Raw genomic sequence first — 22,481 nt, 5'->3', positions numbered from 1 at the left:
TCCACAAATAATTACTTCATTGTGAGAATAACGTAGATATCATTGGTAAAGGATAGCAGGCCGTTAATTTGAGACTGCGGACACAGAGAGAGAATTACAGTAAAAACTTATTAAACATTTTGAGGTACTTTATTATGAAATATTTTGGATGCAGTTTTATATAATTAAACAACATGAGAAAATAGCCTAAATAATTGGCTAAATACTGTGAAACAGTATTGAGGAAAGAATATCACGACAGTCGTGATATTCTTTCCTCAATACACTGTATTCGTTTTCTTTTTGTAGGAGTAGTTAATCAATACCTGTCCTGATCAGTCTGACAAACTTTTCTGTCATCATAAGCTTTTTCATTTGTTACTAACAATTTAGGATATAGGGCGCTGTTGTGCTGCTGCCAAACCTCCCAAATTATTGTTGATCTTGGTGTATCTGGAGATTTTTGTTTAATCGGAGTTAGTGTCATGTGGTTTTGCTAGTGGTTGTCGCCCTACTAGACAAGTTTGACATCGATCCATCATTTTACTTTTGAGTAATTGAGTATGATTTCTGATCATGTTTGGACTGTCTTGCTGCTGTATTTGATACACTGTAGTAAAGGGCATATAGCTGAGAGTACAGCTATTGTTAACCCACACCAACAATAGATGAGCTTCTGGCTGGAGTGTGGATGAATGGAGTAATCATGGATGACCGCACCCCATCCATTGTTGTGAAGTCAAGTTCTCATGTCGATGGATCTAGAATGTGTTATACAAGGCAAGCCTTGTTTTCTCTTCGCCATAGCTATGGGACTAAGTGTCTTTCCCCTGATACTTATGCTCACTTCAAGGAGTTGGGTATCGATCATGTGAGAGGAATAAGAGGTGGATGTCATATTCATAGGAGGACTGGCAATACACAGATGCAGAAGTATACACAGAAAAAGTATGTATTCACTCAGGAGATTGAGAATGACAGTGGTGGATCTGGTTCTGGTATGATTCCTGTACTTTTGAGTTCCTGCAGAAAACCAATTTATAGCCTAAAAGCGGGTTTTGACGGTGTTAATTTGGTGCCAATTCAGAGAGAGGTATGATAAGCTCAATGTTCACCTTTGGAACTGCAACTCGCTCAGAAACAAAACATATCTTTTAACTGATTACATCTTGGAGAACAATGTTGATATTATGTTTTTGACTGAGACGTGGTTGAAGAGTGAGGATCCAGTGGTCATTGGTGAAGGTACGCCGTCAGGATATACATTCATTAATGTACCACGAGGGAGGGAGGATGCCCATGGGGGTATTGCTGTGATATCTACAGAACTGGGCTGAACCTGTCTATCATCAATGTGGAATCTACACATGATTCTTATGAACGAGTCTGTGTTACTGATCCTGCAGGAATGGTGTGCTATGTTGTGATCTATCAGCCCCCACCTTCTACGCGGAACGGCCTTAAAACTAGTGACTTTCTTGCAGATTTTGATGAGCTGATCAGAGAGCTCACAACTCGTTCATTCAAAGTAGTACTAATTGGGGACTTAAATATTCATGTGTACACTCCCAACAAGCCTGAAGCAGCTCAGTTTCTCTCTTCACTTGAGAATGCAGGTCTCCAATAGCACATCCAGGATACGTCCTACTCACAAATATGGTCACACGCAGACGCTGGATCTGATTATTTCTAAGGACAATGATGATTCTTTTGTAACATCGTGTCACGTTCATGAGAAGTCATATTCTGATCACCATTTTCTTAGCTGTGCATTAGATGTGGGAAAATCCAAGTTGAAGTATGTGACCTCGGTTTCGCGTAATTTTCGCAGTCTTGATAAAGAGTCCTTCCGTTCTGGGATAGCTGAAGCAGTTGTAGACTTTCAAATAGATGGTTCTGCGGATACACAGGCTTTATTCTACAAGTGCGCCATCTGTACAGTGCTGGATAACCTATGTCCATCCACAAAACGGACTCATAAATTTTCGCTCACATCCAGCATATACACTGACGAAATCACGGATCGAGACAGCACTTCTGAAAATGAAGAATGATATCCTGCAGGCTATAGACATGAAACATGTGACTTTTGTTTAGATCTTTCAGCTGCCTTTGACTCAGTAGATCATACAATCCTCCTTGATCGACTATCCAAAGTGTTTAATATCACAGGTGGTGCTTTATCCTGGTTCACTTCTTACCTGTCGGGTCGCACCAGCAGATGCAAAGTAACATGTGAACTATCTACTCGACAGTCTCTTGATTACGGCGTACCGCAGGATCAGTAATCGGACCGCGACTCTTCAGCATGTACACGCAACCACTATCGGACATAATTGGACAGTATGAAGGTTTGCGCTATCACTCATATGCAGACGATATTTCATTGTATGTTTTTGCTGATCCTAGGAGTACAAAATCAATGAACCATGCTCTTTCATCTTGATCAAGCTGTTTTGAGTATCTACAGAAATGGATGGCGTGTAATATGCTGAAGCTAAATTGTGACAAAACTGAGTTTCTTGTAGTATCTACCCCACAAGCACGGCAGTATGTGTCTGATGCCAAACTGTCGATTTCTGGCCACTCGATCAATCCAACAATTGCTGCAAAAAATCTTGGTGTGGAGTTTGATTCAGCACTCAAGATGGATCGTCACGTGTCATCCCTCTGTCGTGGACTTCACTACCACCTATCAAATATATAGGTCGTATCAGACCTTTCGTAGATGCGAAAGCATGTGAGCATGCTGTCCGAGCTAGTTGTCTCGTCTTGACTTTGCCAATTCATTATTGTATGGATCGATCAAGTCATCACAATCTCCAGAAGATTCAGAATCGCGGAGCAAAGTTGAACTACTTGGCCCGTAAGCACGATCATGTCACCCGTTGCTTAAAGAACTACATTGGCTTCCAATCAAGCAACGCATTGAGTTCAAGATCCTGACGGTTGTCTACAAGTGCATCCAAAACAAAGCTCCAGTGTATCTCAATTCTCTTATCGTACCCTACCAATCTGCTCGTCCTGGCCTTCGCTCGTGTATAGTGACAGCACCCTGCTACACGTTCCTCGAACATACACCAAAGCTTGCGACAATGCTTTCCATGCATGTGCTCCTCGACTCTGGAATGAGCTTCCACGTTTTATTCGATTAGCACCTTCGCTGGATGTCTTCTGAAATTGTGACAAAAGTCTCCTCTTTGACCATGATCAACAATATATTCTTTGATAGTTATTAATTAAAGCGCTGTGAAACAACAGTTAGTTGTAAGCGCTATAGAAATGACTTTATTGTATTGTATTGTATGTCATTTAATCTCTCTATACTCTTTGTTCTCTCTACCCCCCCCCCGCCTCTCCCTGTATCTCTCTGTCTCTCAACTCCCTTCCTTCTCCCTTCTCTCTCTCTCTGTCTCTTCCTTCTCTCTCTCTCTCTCTTCCTTCTCTTTCTCTCTCTTCCTCCTCTCTCTCTCATTCTCTCTTTCCTCTCTCTCTCTCTCTTTTTAATGGCACTTTTTTTCTCCCTGTCTCTGTGTCTCTCTGTCTTTCAACTCCTTTTCCCATCTTTCTCTCTATTTCTTTCCCATCTATTCCCCCCCCCCCCTCCTTTCTTGCTTACCATTGGCCTTCCTATCTCCCTCTCTCTACTCCCACTATCTCGTCTCTCTTCTCGCTCAAAATATAAAATTGAACTTCTTCAACACTCTATACTTCTTGTTATGTAGGAGTTGATATCATCAGGGCATCAAACTGTTACATCAACATCGGCGGTATTGATGTTAATCTACGCGGTGGATTTGTAAGGTGTGTAGACAAACCTAGATTTATGTGCGTCATATGACGTGTTTCTACGCGTTTCAAACCAAGGTTTGATAAACCTAGGTTAGTCGACAAACTTCATTCGGGAGTTCGGGCCATATAGTTTGGTATAAACAGGTGCGTATGAACCCTCAGCGTTGAAAATAGACCTAACCATTCTTCATTCTGTACCCGAAAACGTGTGGACGGAAATTGAGGGGAGATGGCGCTGTGTGTGGGATCGATGCGTGTGATGGAATAATAAAAACAAAGAACGGACTGAATCTGCACTAGGCGCTAAACCGCAACTGTTTACCAGGTTGTGAGATAAAAGAGCGCATATGAGGATTAAGAACTCCTACATCAAAAAATGGTATCTCATGAAATGTTCGCTGTCCCTTTCAACGATTTTTCATCAATTGTTGAATGTGTAATGAGTTAAAAAACAAATACAAACTTTTGTAGTTTCATACCTTGTTCCAACTGCAAAACTACAAAAAGCACGCGAAATCATGCATTAGCAAACTTAAGGGGGGTGAATCATGACAAGGCTACTTGTCTTTTCCGTGGCCTGACTCGGGGCCAATCGGATATTATACGACTACGGACGATGCGACCGCAGTATTCACGTGCGTGCAACACACGCGAAACCGAAGCGTGACAGGAGAACTTCGGTCTGTTTCGCGAACTCTAGCGCGCTGACCGTTAATCACATCCATTCGTTTAATGGTAGTTATCCAAAAGAAGTCGTAGATGGCGTTAACCAGTATTTGCCATGCTACACCCCCTTTAAAGTAGCTGCATGTGCAAAGATTTTAAAAACAATTTTTTTTTTCTTCTTATTGCAAGGTGAAACTTTGATTGGACAATTTTATAAAAATTCCATGCTTGGGAACATTCGACGTAATGATTAGTATCAACAAAAACGTTTGAGTACAGCCCCGGCATAGCACCTGAAGAGCTCTCCGAACACTGCTGAGATGCGTGACATCAGGGCATATCAACAATTTGTACCGCATATTGCTCCGGTTGTCTCATTTTCGCCAGCACAAACGTAGGCTAATTCGCGTATATAGCAGACGGCAATCGGCGGATCAGACGACACTTGATATTGATTTTGTATGTGAGATTGCTTTGCTAAATATAAAATACAAGAATCTTGTCCATATCTTTAAACTATCATTGATATCTGATAATTAAACAGTTAGTCAAATAAACCTACCAAACTACATAATACAATGAAATACTTGACTGAAAGTATGGGAGTTTGATGTGATGCACAATTGCACCCCTCTGTTAATAATCGAATAGTCCATGGTGGTCACGAATATTCATGTTTTTGCTTACCTCGGCAAAATGCTTGCCTATACTAAATGGAAAAAATTACGGTGGGGGTTGGATGAAATGGACATAATGAACAAATCAGAATTGATCTATGAAAATTCATACTTCTTATCTTTGGCTTAAAACCTTACAATCGCGTGATAAATTGAGTCCAAAGTTCGACTTGTTGTACATGTGTTATATAGGCAATGGTGAGCTAGCGACCTATTTTGATAAAATTACGGTGGGTGAACTTTCAAAAGTCAATGGGACATGAGGGTTCCAATGAAAGAGCTAGTGATAACGTACGTCGGGGTGGATGTGCTTTTCGTTCAAACAAAAAATGAATTGTTAACGATTTTGGGGGGTAAAAGAGCAGCACAAATTGTCGACGTCAAAAAAATGATGTACCGTTGTCGACAATAATATTTGAACCGTCAGGTTTTGCAAAAATTTATCGGCACCAAATTGTTGACGTCGACATATCCCAAACAGAATATAAAACGCCTCAGAACAACGCGGGCATTTTCTCCGAGGGAAGAATTCATCTATTTGATTGGTTGATGCAGAAATCGTAAAACTCTCCCTTGCTCACTTTAGAGATGTTGTCGTCCAGTTGATTAGTCTCCTGACTGTAAAACCCCACGAACGGGGTTCCAATTCCTGTGGAGGAACATTAAGCAGCCTTAGTCACACTCCATCTAGGTAAATGGGTACTAACCGGTAATTAATTCCTTCAAATGCTCGAGCGCCGTAAAAGCAGCCGTTCTAAAGCCAGGCGTGGCAATGTGCCAAAAATGAGCGCTTTACTAGACTCCACTAAGAATGTTTCTATTAGTATTATTATTATAACAATAACAAGAATTACAATGATAATAATTATTATGATAAGGATAATAATAATAACAATTATGAAAAAATAATAATAATAATATATGATAATGATAATAATAATAATAATAATAATAATAATAATAATAATAATAATAATAATAATAATAATCTCTCTCACTCTCTAAACTGTTTGATATCAACCGAGTCCCATCATGATAAATATCAATGTCTTCTTGTCATGTGAATGTTTCCTTCTAACAGGTGATTGCGCTTTATAAGCAAACAATATTATGTATATTTTGTTTGTATTAAGCGATTTAATTTTTCATAACGTAACATCTTTTAACAAACTCTTACTTTTCTTTTTCATTAACGTATTTGCAACCTTTTTATACAAATCGTATAAATAATTAATTATTAACAAACGCATACTTTTGTGTGCACACACTAGTAATACATGTACATAGTAATACAGTCAATATACAGTATATACAATATTATGTATATTGGTGTAATCATTTTAACTAACGTTTACTATATTAATTTGTTTTTTAAACATCAATTTACCAGCTCGATATACTACAGGCTTAAAAGCATAATAGAAGGCTACATCAAAGATGCACTGAATGAACAGGTATGAATGTCTTCATATATAAAAATCCATAAAGTGAAAAGGTGGATGGGGGCCGGAAGTCCATGAAATGATAGGAAGCGGAAGGATAGAGAGGAGAAGAAAATTCTAAAATTTAAGGATTTAATAAATCAACGAGACAAAAAGGTTCTCCAATGTGACATTTCGTGATTAACCATTTAAAACCAAGTCAAATCGTATAGTATAGTCTGCAACTGAAAGCTATTGAGTTGCAGCAGTACGCTCTGTCTCTTTTTAACGTTTACCAATATACCCTTGACTTACTTAAAATTCAGAAACAGCAATAACTTTCTTATTTTTACTTTTGAATAATGTTTTGTGATTGCCGCCATACATTCTTACAAAATAATGGGAAGATCGACCCACAGCAAAACTGTTGTTCGCCGATTTGTTTTAGATCTCTGCAATCCATTCTGCATGTGCCAGGGTATAGCCATACCATTTTTTATACTGCTCTTCCTGCGGGCCTTGCGATTTTTATTACTCCGTCGTTGGTCGAGAGGGAATATTTGGGTAAAATACCTTGCCCGAAGATGTCAGCAGTAGAAGTGATAAGGAGTGAACCTTTAGTACTTTTTCAATTTCATACTTTTTTCATTCAATTTCGTCCCACAACTTCCTTATCTCTTGGACATCTCATAGTATATTCCGTCGTTGGTGATTCATTTTGTTTTAATTTGTCGAATCAATTTCATAATTTCGCATCCAATTTAGTCAAAGCCAATTCAAGCTCGTCACCCTCGGATGGCATGATCACATTTGTGTTTTATATTACATTTATTTCAGTTCTACTTCCTATGTTTAATAAATGTTTTCAAAACAATATGACTGCTGTCGATTACAATTAATCTAGCATTATCTCCCAAAAGCAATCTTAGCAATGATTTTTGCTGAATTTTCGTAACAATTATTGCTGCTCTGTAATACAACCAGAATAGGCGCTGTTGTTTTCCCCTGTCTTCAATCAATCATGGCCTGGAAGATGATGGCACTGCTGTACGGTCTTTTTGGTGTAGATAGCGCATATTATATTTGCGCCATATCATGCCAGTAATTCACAAGGATTACTCCGATTTCACATTCCAATGCCGTAGACAAAAAGGCGTCATAATTTTAGAAATTTTATTAAAAATTAGGTTAACTGTTCTAGCTGAGTATTATGTTAAAAAATATCCAGAAAGAGGGTACTCCAATAATTCCATTTATAGGCAATTTCAAAGGAGAGGTCTTTTTTCGATCAGCTTTGTTGGTTGTTATATTTCAACTCGTAGGGACAAAATCTTTTATAAAATCAGAGCTATTGATGATTTTATTCCAAAATTCCTCCAGATAACAACGTTTTTGTATGGAGTATGGTTTTCAATTTCAGAAAATTGATATTGATGGTAACTAACACAAATTTATAGACTTTGAACGAAAAAGTGCATTTTGTTCAATCTTGTTATAAAGATAGTCATGTTTTCTTTGATTTTCTTTTAATTAATAAATTAGTGTCGAGGTTGGTTACTAATCAAACTTTAAAGAAAATATAAGACATCTGTTCATTTCCCATTTCAAAAGTACTGGTTTATTTGCTCTAAATTTTTTAAGAGAGTTTATATTATTCCTAGTATAAGATTATGCTTTTAGATTTATTTATTTATTTTATTTTTATTTTTATTTATTTATTTATTTTATTTATTTTATTTTATTTTTTTTTTTTGGGGGGGGGGGGGGTAGGATGTTCAAATGAGGGCTACTACCTTCAAAATGAGCAAATCGTGTCTATAACTAGTATCACTGCAAACCTTTAAAGGCATATAGTCCTGCTGAATATATTTCAAAGCAACGACAACAAAGAAAACAAAATCCATTGCAAATCACTGTTTACAAGTCCTACCTACTGAATAGAATTAGCCTAAATAGGCTCCGAGACTATAGGGGTCAGGGCCGGTATTCAACTCAATCATTAAAGTTGAAACACATTGAAAATAGAATGTCGAACGAAATGTGTACGTGACATGATTTACAACTAAGTTAGCTTCTTGACATTCGCTGGTAAAAGGACCCCAAATCCCCCTTCCCATTTCGTGAAGAATAGGACGAAAAACTGCGTCAAATTTTCGGACGTCGCTACAGGTAGCTGCACCGTAAAGTGCTCAGATTCCCGGATTCCCGGATTGTATACAAATATAATATATGGTAAAATATTGAACAAAACATTTTTTGTTCAAAATCTATAAATTTGTATTAGTTACCATTAATATCAATTAAACTATTTATATTAGAATCAATAATTATGAATATACAATATTCAGAAAATAGTATCCATTCTTCTAAGTTTATAAAAGATTTGCGTGAAATGTCATGCACGCTATACCATACCAGGGAGGTGAAAGAAAGGGGTGGAATCAAGCCGCTTTCCTTTGACCCCATGCTCCAAGCCGCCGAAAAGTTATGCGCTAATCTGCAACTGTTGGGATAACAAGGCGCGTGAAATTTCAAGATTTAGAATTAGAAAATGGTATCCCAGCAACTGTTGGCTGTCCCTTTCAATGATATTTCATCAAGTGTTGAATGTGTAATGGGTAGAACAAGCGAAGACAAACTTGTGTAATTTCATCCTTTTTTCCAACTGCAAAAATTACACACACAAAAAAATACGCGAAAACACGCATTAGCAATCTTAAAGATATCGAAGATTGTAAATCATGGATTAAATAACGGGACATTAAAACATGCACAAATAAGCGCACTATCCTAAAATATTGAGTTTTTGTCAGGATCTGATCATTCTTTTACCAACTCTGGCACACAAATTAGGGCGGAGTTCTAAATTTGAAAAATTGTTTGATGCACTATTCCAAATACGATCCCCATATAAAATTTATAATTTACACTGAAATTTCGCCGGTAATTCAGTATTTTGTAATAAATGTGAAACTGGTGCCTGACCTCCGAAATTCCCCGTAGTGGAAGCGCGGCTCGGAGCATGGAACTTCAAAGCCAAGTGGAATGTTACACATCCCATTGTTACGCTTTATATAAACTCAAGAATAAATTCTTTCACCTCCCTAATGATACAAATCATATAAACTGGCCAAAGGCATGAGGAAATCAAGTTTGGGGGATAACAAGGGAAGTTAATGGGATTCAACTTTATAAAGCAATTGATAAATAGTGAGGAAATGACGTCACAAAATGATGACCATATTGGCAATTTGTGTTGTGATTCTCATTGTTCCATAGATTTAGATACTTTCCAAAAAAATTAAGTTTCTTATTATTTATCCGATTATGCTCAAACTTTTCTTTGATTGGTTTGTCTGATTTTTTTCTGCTTCTATTAAAAGTAAGTTATTTTTGGAGTGGACTTGCCCTTTAAGTATCATATTTTGTCTTACATAATTATGTAAAAGTCTAAAATGCGATTTGAATATAAGATAAGTAAAGTTCTTAGCTTAGTAAATTTGTTTACTTATTCTAAGTACCGGTCCTGCAGGTCGTCGTCGTTTATTTGGGATGGCGTAGAAACTGGTATCAATGGTTTTCTTATTCGAATATTATTTGGTTGCTTACTCAGATCTGTGGTGAAGTTATCTATGAGGTCAATCGCAAACTGAAAAACTTGCAAGGTAAGATTTTATAATATAGGTCCAGAAAACCACGCTCGGACCTTCATCCCCAGACCATGACTCTCTATCACAAATCATTATTAATGCTTTTTAAAAAAAATGTTTTCATTCATTTATTAATTCATACATTCTAAGTTGTATTATTCAAACAAAAAACAACCATGTGTCGCAGCATAATGTTACATAATGGGATAAGGTCCGAGGTGAGGAGTAAATGTCTAGGGATGTTGTGGGGTAGCATTTATCCTAAAATTAAACTGTTGTATTAAATACGAAATAAATTGTCTACATAGATTTGTGTAACCCTCAGCACAATGAACGATATATACTGAAATGTTCAACTAATTATCTGATGATGATATAGTTGAAATGATTTTGTATCACTAATCGTTGTACTATTCATTTACAAAATAACAACAACTTTGATTTAATCCCACGGCACGGTGCATTTTACCGAAATTCTAATTGTTTAACCTGCTCACTCTTAATCTATATTGCAGTGATTGCCCAGGTCCCGGCCCCGGTAGATGTCATCGAATTTGACTATTCCTTGGTGGAGAGTCCTTCCTTCAATGGCTACGTCAGTACTGCTCATAAGGTAATGCAGGCGCGTACGCAGGATTTTTTCAAGGGGGGGGGGGGGGGGGGGGGGGTGGGTAAGAGGACACTTTTTTTTGTTTTGGTCTCGAAATTTGAAAATTTGACATTTTGCTCCGTTGGGGGGGGGGGGGGGGTAAGGTCACCTTTTTTAGGTCAGCCATGGAATATATTTTTTTTATTTTTATTTTTTTTAATTATTAAAAACAAAAAACAAAAAAAACACCCCCCCCCCCCCCTGCGTACGCGTCTGAGGTAATGTGCTCATTCACATGCCCGATAATTGACTCAAAGTGTCAGTTGCCTGATGTATGACTGCGTCATTGACTTGTACGGCCGTTGGTGTAAGCGCTAGATAAGAATACTATCGTACTTATAAATGCTCAAGCTTGGGTATATAGTGGGCAGCACACGGACATTACCATAATCTCCCGAAGGAAACTCAGTGTACATCGGAGCGGTTCGGCGTACCGCGCGTAATACCGTAATAATCGTACATAATACAGTCATAGGAAGTATATGCATGAACATATTGGAAGTGTAGGTATAGTACATACAAAATGAATTCATGGACGCGTAGGTTGCGTGCTCGCTAAACATGATTTACCAACGCTCGGACATTGACCATTATACATAATATAATCTTCTAATTCCCATCAAATATCAAATAAAAATTGCAAGATTTAATTGATGATAAATATATTTTACAGAACTATAACGTATTTTATTAATCACATATTAATAAATTAAATATTTAAAAACTAAATTACAAACAGCCAATCGAAACTCGAGATAAATCGGGCGCGGCACGACTAGAGTCGGTCGTTCGTGAAGTAGGCAAGTCGGCGATCACTACATAACACTGAGCCAACGGGTATTACGCTCCCGTGCGTAAAAAGTTCGCGAGATGGCATAGGTATCGCCAGGCGCGCGCCGGAAGCAGTTTGAGATTGGGGGGCAAACATTCAAGGGGGTCACCTTCCAGGGGCAGTGACGTAATGAGCAAAAGCGTTAGGAAGTGTGGGGGAGGGGCAGAAGAAAAATCTGCATCACCACCACTCTTACACGTTACAAGCAGGCCCCGCGGAACGTTTTCCAAAGTGGCGTATTAACGCTCAGGTAGAGCGTAAATTGGCGTAGGGTCCAGGGCCTGAGCATCAGCAGGGGGTCAAGGGGCTGAGCCCCCGAAAGCTCAGGGTTTTTAGGCATTAAATTACGGTCAGATAAGCATATTTAGATACCTTATTTGTGACACTGGCAGGTCACTAATTGGCGGAGAGTCCAGGGAGCAGAGCCCCCGGAAGCTCAGGGATTTTAGGTATTTAATAACGATTAGATGAGCATCCAGCTGCCCTCTTTAAGGCCATTGATGTGGTCCAGGGGCAGGGCCCCGGAAGCTCAGGGGTTTTAGATATTTAAGTACGGTCAGATGAACATCCAGGGGCCGCCTTAGGGCCCTTGGTTGGGTCCAGGGGGCAGAGCCCCCGGAAGCTCTGGGGTTTTAGTTATTTAATTACGGTCAGATGAGCATCCAGGGGACCGCCTTAGAGCGCTTGGTGGGGTCCGGGGGCGGAGCCTCCGTAAGCTTTGGGGTTTGAGGCATTAATTACGGTCACTTTTGGCAGGTCACTTTATTGTTTCTCTCTCTCTCTCTCTTTCTTTTTCTCTGTAACATACTTTTTCAAAAAGTGAGGGGGCTCGAGCTCCCGAGCCCAGCCTTTTTGCAGACCATGACATAAAGGCTTCTAAATAAGCATATTTTTCATCCGACTGTAAATTTGGGAAATCCTAATTTTTCAACAAACGCATAAAAAGTTATGACGTACAAAAAAATGAGAAAAAAAATACCGGAAAATCATGCCATTTCAGCAACATTTGTAAATAACTGGTATCGAATAAGAAATCCCCCATCAGTACGCCAGCGTTCAGGGGTTCATGTCTTCTCACCCCTATAACGAAAAACAGACACGCTTTCCCATTCTCTCACTATATGGCCACGATATGCGCGTAGCGTTATGATATAAACCTCTATTGATAAATATAGGTGGCATGCGCAATGTGTAGGGAATTTAGTTCCTGTTAACTTTCCTTTTCTTTGAATGGAATTTTATATGTGATTTAATTCATTTTTTTTTATTGTTATGTTCTTTTGGGTTAAAAATACAAACCATCTCTACTCCTTTGCTGTTTTTTTTTTTTTTTCAATCTCTATATATATATTTATCACTTTTGTATTCCGATTTTTTACTGCATTTGTTGTCCATTTATGTATTTTTATTGCTTGTAAAAAAAAATCCCATGTAACATTTCCATTTATCTAGCATGGATGAATAACAGTGAATTGAATTAGATTGAATTGTATTGAATTGAAATTAATTAAATTGAACTTAAATGAATTGAATTGAAATTATTGAAATAAATTGAATTGAAATGATTTGCATTGAACTGAAATGACTTGAATTGATTTGATTTATTAGTTCGCGCTCGCTATAGGGAACAAAACCACCTGTACCAAGGGCGGTAGTCAAAGAAATAGGAATGGAATTGTAGTTCGCTTTTAGATTTGGTTTAAAGTAGATATTCATTGATTTTAAAAACTAATTTTATTTTCATTATTGCAAAGTTGAAACTTTGATTCGACAAGGTTATCAAAATTTAATGCTTGGAAACATTCGAAGTAATGATTATTATGAATTACAAAACGCTTAAATACAGCCCCGGCATAGCACCTGAAGAGCTCTCCGAACGCTGCTGAGATGTGTGAGATCACAGTATGGACATGATTTGCACAAGCAGACGATGTCCCATGACATCTCACATATTTTCAGTGCCTGTGTTTTTATCTTCTCATGAGATCTTTCTCTTACTTCACTACCGTCAGGCTAAATGTATAATCTATTGCCTCACTCTAAACCCCGCGCATGTTTTTATTTTGATGACAAATGCAGCGATACAAAATAAATGAATCTGTCGCTTGTAAACAAAATAAGACCCCATTGTATATTGAGCTGCACACACCGCGGTATGTTCGGCGTTTCAAGGGGGAACAAATGTCGTCCTTAATATCATTCCGGGGGGGGGGTTCAATTTTAAAGTCTGGTTTCTTTGATTGTTAATCAACCTTTAGGCCTATTCATTCTGTATGGGATGTCGTCTGCTTGGGCAGTATTGGTCCATATAGTGACGTCGTTAAAACATCGTTATTTTTTTCCGGCGAATCTCTCGTATATCCTAGCTGCTATGGAGGTGGTTTTATTTGTATTTTATAAATCGCCCGATATGTAGTTGACCTAAAACTTGTACGATGGCCATCTGTTAGCTTACCAGTTTCTAGTGATACATTAGTTGACATATTTGTGTTTTTCTATGAATTTCACCTTTGAGGTTAAGGTTTGGTTCAACATAGAAAGCAGGCTTGAAGTTGCTAATTTGATTAGTGATTGAAATTTACCGTGGAACATTTTTGCCGGTGTTGCGGCGAAGACGTGTCTTCATAGAACTGCTATTCTGTGACAGATTGCACCCGATCATTCTGCTGTCTCCCGCAATGTGTTCACATGTATAGCCGTTAATAAATTCTGTTGGTCGTCAAATTTTTAAGATATTTCTGATTCATTCCAATATATTATTATTCAAAATGATTAAAATCCACTAGTTTAATCTTGTTCCTCATTAGTTTGCTCTTTTTGTTTCCAGGGTGGGGTGTACCCGATAGGAAGCAAGACGGAATGTCCACTACCGGTTTCGCAAATTCCACCCGACTCGGATACTTCCCGTATGGTGTTCATCTGGATAACCGAATATCTGCCCAACTCAGCCGGTTACGTGCTTCAGAATATCGTTTCCTACAGTACAACGTGACCCCTGACAATGTGAGTGATTGCTACACACGACTAATCATGAATTGTTTATTTTGACCATTAACCTCATCATATCAAAATGTCATGTACATTTGTTGGTATTTATTTGGGATATTTCCATTTTTCTAATCGCGCATATAGTTACCATCCTTTTCCCCTCTCTCTCTCTTTCTATCTCTCCCACCTTCCTCCCCCTCTCTCTCACTCAGGCGCTGATCCAAGATTTCTTAGGGGGGGGGAGGCCCAACTTTGAAATCAATTTGAAATTTAGTATGCTGAAATTTGAAAATCGTGCGGCCGACATTCCGCTCAGAGGAGGGGGGTGGGGTTGTGAGCATTAATTTTGTTTTCTCTCTTTTGCTCCCGGAAATTTGAAAATCGCACCGGCCTATATTTCGCTCAACCCCCCCCCCCCCCCTCTACCTCTTGAGCAAAAAAAAGAGGTAAACTTCTAGTCACAATTTCATTGTTTAACTTTTTTTGGGGGGCCGTCTTATTTTGGGGGGAGGGTCCGGGGGCCAAGGTTCACTCGCCCCTCCCCCCTCCTGGATCCGCGTCTGCTCTCACTCTTTCTCTCTATCTCCCTCTTTCTTTCACTCTTTTATCTCCCCCTCTCCTTATCTCTTTCTAACATACACATTTTGTCCATTCTTCTTTATCTTACAGCCCTCACTTCCTCTTCTTGTATTGCACTTTTATCCGCACCAATCTTCTGAATCCATGTGAACAGAAGGTATACTATTGAAAGTATCTAGTCGAATATATCAGTGATCCATAAGTGATTAAGGCCTTGATTTAGGCTGATATTCATTGTTCTTAAAAAAATGTAATACCTTTGTTTCCTTTTATACATTCAGGTCCCTGCTGAAGCAAAGGACCTCTTGAACACATCCCATGTTGCTTTCGACCTTATCATGCCACAGGTATGGCAATATAGGCAAGGGTGTAGCTATGTGGTATGACCTTTTAATCTGATTATTTGGGTGCATCTTCATTTAAAAATGTTGTGATATTCTTTCCTCTCTAAATCATAATCATGAAGAGCTTGAACTTGGATAGCAGCCGGAGAAAATTTGGACATTAATCAATGGGCGAGATGGGGTAGGATCACGAGACGGAGGGGGGGGGTGGGGTAGGAGTGAGAAGGATAAAAGTGAGAAAAGGAGGAAGGTACAGAGGCCATACTGAGTGAGGGTGCTAGCAACGGAGAGTGGGGGTTCAAAAGAAGAAGAGGGCTGAAGAACAAGAAGAAGAAGAAAAAACAAGAAATAAAAAGAAGAAGGAAGAAGACGACGAAGAAGAGGTGGGGGGGGGGGGGGAGAGAGAGAGAGAGAGAGAGAGAGGGTGAACGAAAATGGCCTACTGCTAACTCTTCTATAACAACTGTTGTTGAGTTCATGATGTACAGGACAGATACTACCAAACTTTGAAAGATATATCATCGCTGTCGTATCATCGTGTATTGTTTTTGTGTTTTTTCTAGATCAACAAGATGTACCCGAACATGGCAATGCAGATCAATATTAAAAGCACCAAGGCTCCCGTTATCAAAATAGCATCTACCGGGGTACAGGCCGACTTGGTCGGGGACCTTACCACCTACGCAATCTTACCCAACAAGACCTTGGCCTACCTGTTCACTCTCAGCATGGTAATTTCTTTCTCTCATAAGTTTCCGATATATTATTCTTCTAAACATCATCGCTGCACACGCCCTAGAATATATACCGCAGTATAAGTCCAAGTTAAAAAATATAGTGTATTCCACCCTCAAAACAGAAATTCAACCACTATTTTTGGAAAGGGACCCACAATGGTTTAAAGTGAATTAAACTGTCTCCTAGAGACCGGGAAGATTAGATTTCCATTATCCTGCGTTAAGAGAAAAAGTATATTGCCTTACAAATGAAAATTAAAACACTAATTTGACTGGTGACAGATTTATATATTACATTGAATGTCAAAGTCGATTAATTGACGTTTTGGCCAGAGATGGAAAGGATATTGCTCGTAGGAGGCGGAACAGGGGAAGGGGTAATTAAGTAGAGGCGCGAGGCGCGGCACCCATCCCACTTTTCAATCTCGAAATTTTTGGCACTGTGTGGTGATAGTAAGCAAATAGTTACCGTTGGTGAAGGTGATGGGACAAACTATCACTTCCGACTGTTCCGAGGCGATCTGGATGAAGCTATCTTTCCGAAGCGAAGCTGAGGAAAGATAGCGTATACATTTAGATCGCTGAGGAAGTGATAGTTTGCCATCGCCTGGAACCGAAAGGTGATTATTTGCTTTATATTCCACATCAGAAATATTTCACTGGTAGGGTCTACGAGAAACACGATCTAAATGTTTTTAGTTTTAGGCCTAGATTCTAGTTCTTACACTACAGTTTGTAGACTTCTACTAGATCTATAATACTAGTTCTAGGTCTAGATTCTTACTGTTGCATTTAATTTCTGTACGATGGCATTATGGGGGGGGGGGCAGGTTCAAGGGCATTAATCATGGGATGGACAGGGAGACATGTCCCCCCCCCCCCTCCAAAAAAAACAACAACAATAATAAAAAAACAACAACAAATGTTCAAGGGTGGGGGACATAATATCACATCCCCCCCATGTTTTTGACCTCCTTTATCATAAAGTCGAGTATTGCACTGTGTAAGACCAAACCCTGTATCCCGTTGCCCGTGGCTCACACCTTCATCATGTTTTGTAAAATGCAAGGGGAAGTCTTATTACTTTTGAATGTTAAATAAAGCGTATCAAAATGTTAAACTCCACCTGCAGGACCAGGCGGTATGAGAAGCTAAAATTGTAATTTGTGTAATTGGGTAGTATTTACTTTTTGTTCTCATTTTACTGAAAATCAATCATATTTAAGTAGTATATTTGTATATTCAGTCGTAATATAAACTGCTTCCTGAGAAGGGAATTTTCTGTCTTCTCTGTTTGAGAATAATTCGCGTAGCTCGTCTCTGAATCTTTTCAAGTCTTTTAACATGTCCTCTACTGTGAATAAACCAGGCTGGTTGGCCATATTTAATAATAGGGAGAACGAGGCTTTTGTACAAATACAGCAGAGAGTCACAGCAGAGAGTCACGTAATAGACATCTTGGTGGAACCCTTTGTTGTTTGAAGGCTACCAATCCTTTGTGAACATGGGAAGAAAACACATAGCAAGAAAATAAAAGTAATAAAAAGCAAACCACACGTGTTTTTTTATTGTCGCTCACAAAAGTGGGTACACATATTTGTTCGTGACCACATTTCACTAAAACATTCGTCTCGACATTGTACTTTGATAACAAAAAAGAAAATAGGGGGGGGGGGTGTTAAAAAGAGCACATTTTATGGGGGGGGCCCGAAAATTTGTAAAATTTGCCGATCGATATTTCGTTCCGTTCGGGGGGTGGGGGGGTAAAGGGAACCTTTTTTGGATCACCCATTTGCACAATTTTTTTATTTAAAAAAAATTGATGTTTTTTTTTCTTCTCCAAAACACACACACACACACAAAATTGAGGGGGAGGGTTCGACCCCCCCCCCCCCCTGCGTACGCGCCAGAACAGTGTAACGAACTTTAATTTCTTCTCCCATCAATGATGGGCGAAACTGTTTTCCACCACGTGATTAAATTTTGACCAATCGTTAATTTTCTTTAATCAGAATATCGAATATGATTTTGAATAATATTTTGTATGAATAGGCCTATTACTTGAATAAGTTTGAATTGATTAATCAAGGAGAAATTGCACCATTCAGCGAAGAACATCGAATTTTCTTTCCTGTGTTATTCTCCCCTATGTTTTCTGCAGAGCATATCTGCCAAGGTGTCTATGAACTTCACCGGGAACAAAATAACATGGAACATAGCGTCATGCAGGTAACCGGGTCATCCCAGTGGACAAAAAGCCCATTAGACCGACAAAAAAAAAATATGAAGATGTAGAAGAAAAAATCCAAGAGGTCGCACTCGAGACCGACAGCACACAAAAGGGGAGTAACAAAAACAATATCAGTTTAGTGAGCTGTCTGTCTAATGTATTCCTTAATTTGTTGTAAATGATTATAATTGATTTGTTATGGGGTGTTGAAACAGAAATAAAATTAAAGTTGACCTACTAAAAAGTTTCAAAAGGCCTACGAGACCAAAATGTCAGTCTAATACATACACACACGTCTGATAATGTAAGAAAATTTATTTAAATATATTACATATAAGTTATGTAAATATTATTTCCCCCTCCCCCTACTTCTCTCTGGTTATAGATTTTACCCAAAGGCACGCGCTTAACCAGATAACAACTTAGAAATATTTATATTTATTTTTGCAGCGCTACTTTGGAAGCAGTTCGCTCAGCAAAGCAGCCAATTTTTGTAAGTAAAATATTATGATAATTCGTCTTCATTTTGTGTTATATACTTTTCATTTAAACTTTTGCGGGTTTTCACTTTGAGATGATAATGGACGTGAACATGAAAATAGAAACTACAAATATGATATTCAACAAACATTCTCAAAATCCTGCCTCTGAACTACAGGGAAGTTAATGATATAGACTTGGGGGCGCTCATGACTCATGTGAGGGTAAGTACAATTTCAAATGGCAAATCCTTAAAAAAAAGACTTTTCTCTCTTTTGAATAATTCGTATCAATTGCCTTTCAGACATCTAGCCTTCAGGTTGAATTAGGCAACACATTCTATCTTAACCGTGAGTAGCACTTTTCAAATGTTGATGGTGATCTTAACTTGACGCGGTCTCTTCTCGAGGTGAAAGATAAAAGATAATAAACTATTTAAATTTAAGACGCATTTTATGGTACGTACATTATACATAATAAAACTGACACATAGATATTGTTCATGGAATATTTGTGTGCACTGCCCATATTATTAGGAGGGGATTAAACTTTCAAATACTGAGATAAATGATGCAATTTTTAAAACTTATAATTGCCTATGCACACTGTTGAATGGGCTCTATCAACGATGTTAGAGCGATGGGAACGGGTTCAGTATTGGTGCCCTACTTAATGGAACGTGATCTCAAAGATTTATTATATAGACCCCATCGGATATCCTACAAAAATTGTGTTCAGATGACGTCATTGAAATGTTTGCACATGTCGAATAGCGGTTGAAATGCCAGAAGATTTACATTTTTACTGATGTTGATTTCTCGATATTTGTTGTGATTGTTTCATGGTGCGTTGATTTATGAAATATCTAATTTCTCTTAACAGAAGTAATACAAATCAACACAAAACAAATACAAATGATATCAGTCAAACTTAATTTGTAAATTTCTTTTTCACCCAAAACAGTATGCAAAAGACCAATATTTAAAATGTATACTTGGTCTTTTTGTACAATATTTGTAAAATCAGACATTGTACATAAAATAACGACACTCTCTAAATGAAATATAGTACTACCCCTGAAGGAAGAGAATTAAATGTAATGCAAAGTTTTGGGAAATTTTGAAAATTGGATGAATAGTAATTCATTTGCATTTTGATATATTTGGTTGCCCCTGTGAGTGTTTTATACGCACTAGATAATTTATCCCCTAAAACACAGAAATTGAATAATCAAAAATTTACCGGTGCTCAAATTTCAAATGTTTCAAATAGCGCCTTAAGCCATTACACGGTAGCTGCGACCATGAAAATCTCAGAATATGCAGTTCAGATATATTATTTCTAAACGTGAACAGCAAATCGCTGAGAGGGAGCTATACATCATAAAGATTTTATTATTTACAATTTCATCACTTTAGACTCGATTTCAACCGCGACAACGATCATTGAATATTGTAAAAATTTCATATGCTTCAAATATATTCATTTGAACCAAATTCATGACCCCATACCAAAACTTGTATTACCTTTTAATAAAGGCCCGGTCACACAGGGAGGACGCATGGGGAACGCACGGCCAGCGCATTGGAAATTTGCAATTTGGGCCAGTGCGTTGTCGTTCGCTAGGCGTGCGTCATCATTCGTTACTCGTTCGTCGAGCGCGCTGGACCAACGCTGGACCAGCGCTATGCATGCGTCGTCATTCGCTGTGTGCGTCGGGATTTTTGAGCATGCTCAAAAACGTGCGCCGAGCTCGACGCATGAATATACACGCCAAAGGCACGCCAGACATGCGCCGGAGCGCGCTAAACCAGCGCCAGACATGCGTGGAGCGCGCTAGACCAGCGCCAGACAAACGCGGAGCACACGCCCTGTATACGCACAGCGCGCTAGCTACACGCCGTGCATTTTGTGTCAGCTCGCTAGCTTTTCCAAAATTATGACAAAAGTTAGGCACACGTTCTTTTCCGATTTCCAATGCGCTGGCCGTGCGTCGTCGTAGAACGCGGTGCATGCGTGGACCATTCGTCCAGCGCGCTAGCAACACGCTGTGCATTCGTGGAAGTTGTTTTCATGTGCGCTCTGTGTGCGCCCTGTGTGCCCTGTGTGCGCCCTGTATACGCCCTGTATGCGTCCAGCGCGCTATGCATTTGGTGTCAGCTAGCTGTATAGCTTTGACAAAAGTTGGGCGCACGACAACGCACTGGCCAAAATTGCAAATTTTCCATGCGCCGGCCGTGCGTCCCCCATGCGTCCCCTCTGTGTGACCGGGCCTTAACCAAAAGTAAAAAGTAATAAATATTCATTTCGATTTCATTCATCACCTTCATCCTATAGAGCTCGGTGCTGTGGGAATTCCCATTCATCAGCTTATCAATTGCCTGATGGATTTGTGTTCACCAACCCTGTCATCTACCTAGGAGAGGTAAGGAATAACCATCCATCGAGCACGATTATCATAGATAGGGCAGTGACGTATCCACAGACAGGAGCGTATCCAGTAAAGTTTAAAGCTGGCGTACCCACACCCATTCACGTTTGAACCCCCCCCCCCCCCACCCCCACCCCAAACAAGTGATGCAAAATTGACCGAGTGCCTTCTCAATTTACAGGAGTGGAATTTCACTCTTTTAGGATTCATGTTTGAAATATGTAACTTATAGGGTATTTTTTAATTACATATTTATATGAGCTATCACTTTATTTTGGATTAGAATGCACGGATTATCAATAAAATTTGGAGTGGGTTCAACTCCACAACGAAATGATTCCTAACATGACTCCTAAAAAGCGGATTCTCGCTCCGCTACATTGGGAGTGTACGCCATCCACCCACCAGACTTACTTGGCAGAGGAAGGATGTCATATCATCTTTCCTTGTTATTTTCATATATTTATTAGTATTATATTAGTATTACTTTATTATCTTTTTTTTGGGGGGATGCCTTTTTACAATACAAAACTCTCTGCTAGTCGGTACCTTTAAAATCATGACAGACTAACTCTAATAATTGCAACAAATAATATTTTTTTATTTGCTAAAGCCACTTCAAAGACCACGTAGCCCATAAATTCCTCATAAATAAATTGCACTGGCTAGTTGTCAGGTGAAGTATCGAAATCATATTGATAAAATAAAGGAATCAAATTCCTCTGACTTAATTTATTTACAAGCTGATATAGAGCTTTGAATTGTATTTAAATCTTATTCAGCTACACAATGCAACTAACATTTTTTTAAACATTGTTATAGATCTTCATTTTAGGCGGAATTCACTCAGTGACACGATCATTTTACTCAACATGCGTAAGGGTCACAGATGATATTTTCAATGTTTTAGTTTGTGCAAACGTTTCAGAATCTTTGATTTGATTTTGTTTTTTTTTCACAGGGATTTTTGAAGATCGGGATGGACATGACCTATACACCATAACGTTCCACTATCCATACCAGTAC

The 22,481-nt window shown here is 38.7% G+C and overlaps 1 protein-coding gene across 1 annotated transcript; it reads left to right on the top strand.

The window, feature by feature from the left end:
• Positions 1 to 685: 685 nt before the first annotated feature.
• Positions 686 to 21,444, top strand: LOC115920398 (bactericidal permeability-increasing protein-like). Its single transcript, XM_030976137.1, is given in 13 exon segments — positions 686 to 977; positions 3,675 to 3,783; positions 6,505 to 6,568; positions 10,149 to 10,200; positions 10,701 to 10,798; positions 14,494 to 14,635; positions 14,638 to 14,669; positions 15,515 to 15,580; positions 16,141 to 16,308; positions 18,476 to 18,543; positions 18,995 to 19,037; positions 19,329 to 19,374; positions 21,362 to 21,444. Coding segments are annotated over 13 exon segments (1,263 nt in total).
• Positions 21,445 to 22,481: the final 1,037 nt, after the last annotated feature.

This window comes from Strongylocentrotus purpuratus, unplaced genomic scaffold, assembly GCF_000002235.5.
Source record: "Strongylocentrotus purpuratus isolate Spur 01 unplaced genomic scaffold, Spur_5.0 spur5_scaffold_8, whole genome shotgun sequence".
NCBI lineage: Eukaryota > Metazoa > Echinodermata > Echinoidea > Camarodonta > Strongylocentrotidae > Strongylocentrotus > Strongylocentrotus purpuratus.
The sequence above is the reverse complement of the archived record's forward strand: the minus strand, read 5'-3'. Positions and strand labels throughout refer to the sequence as shown.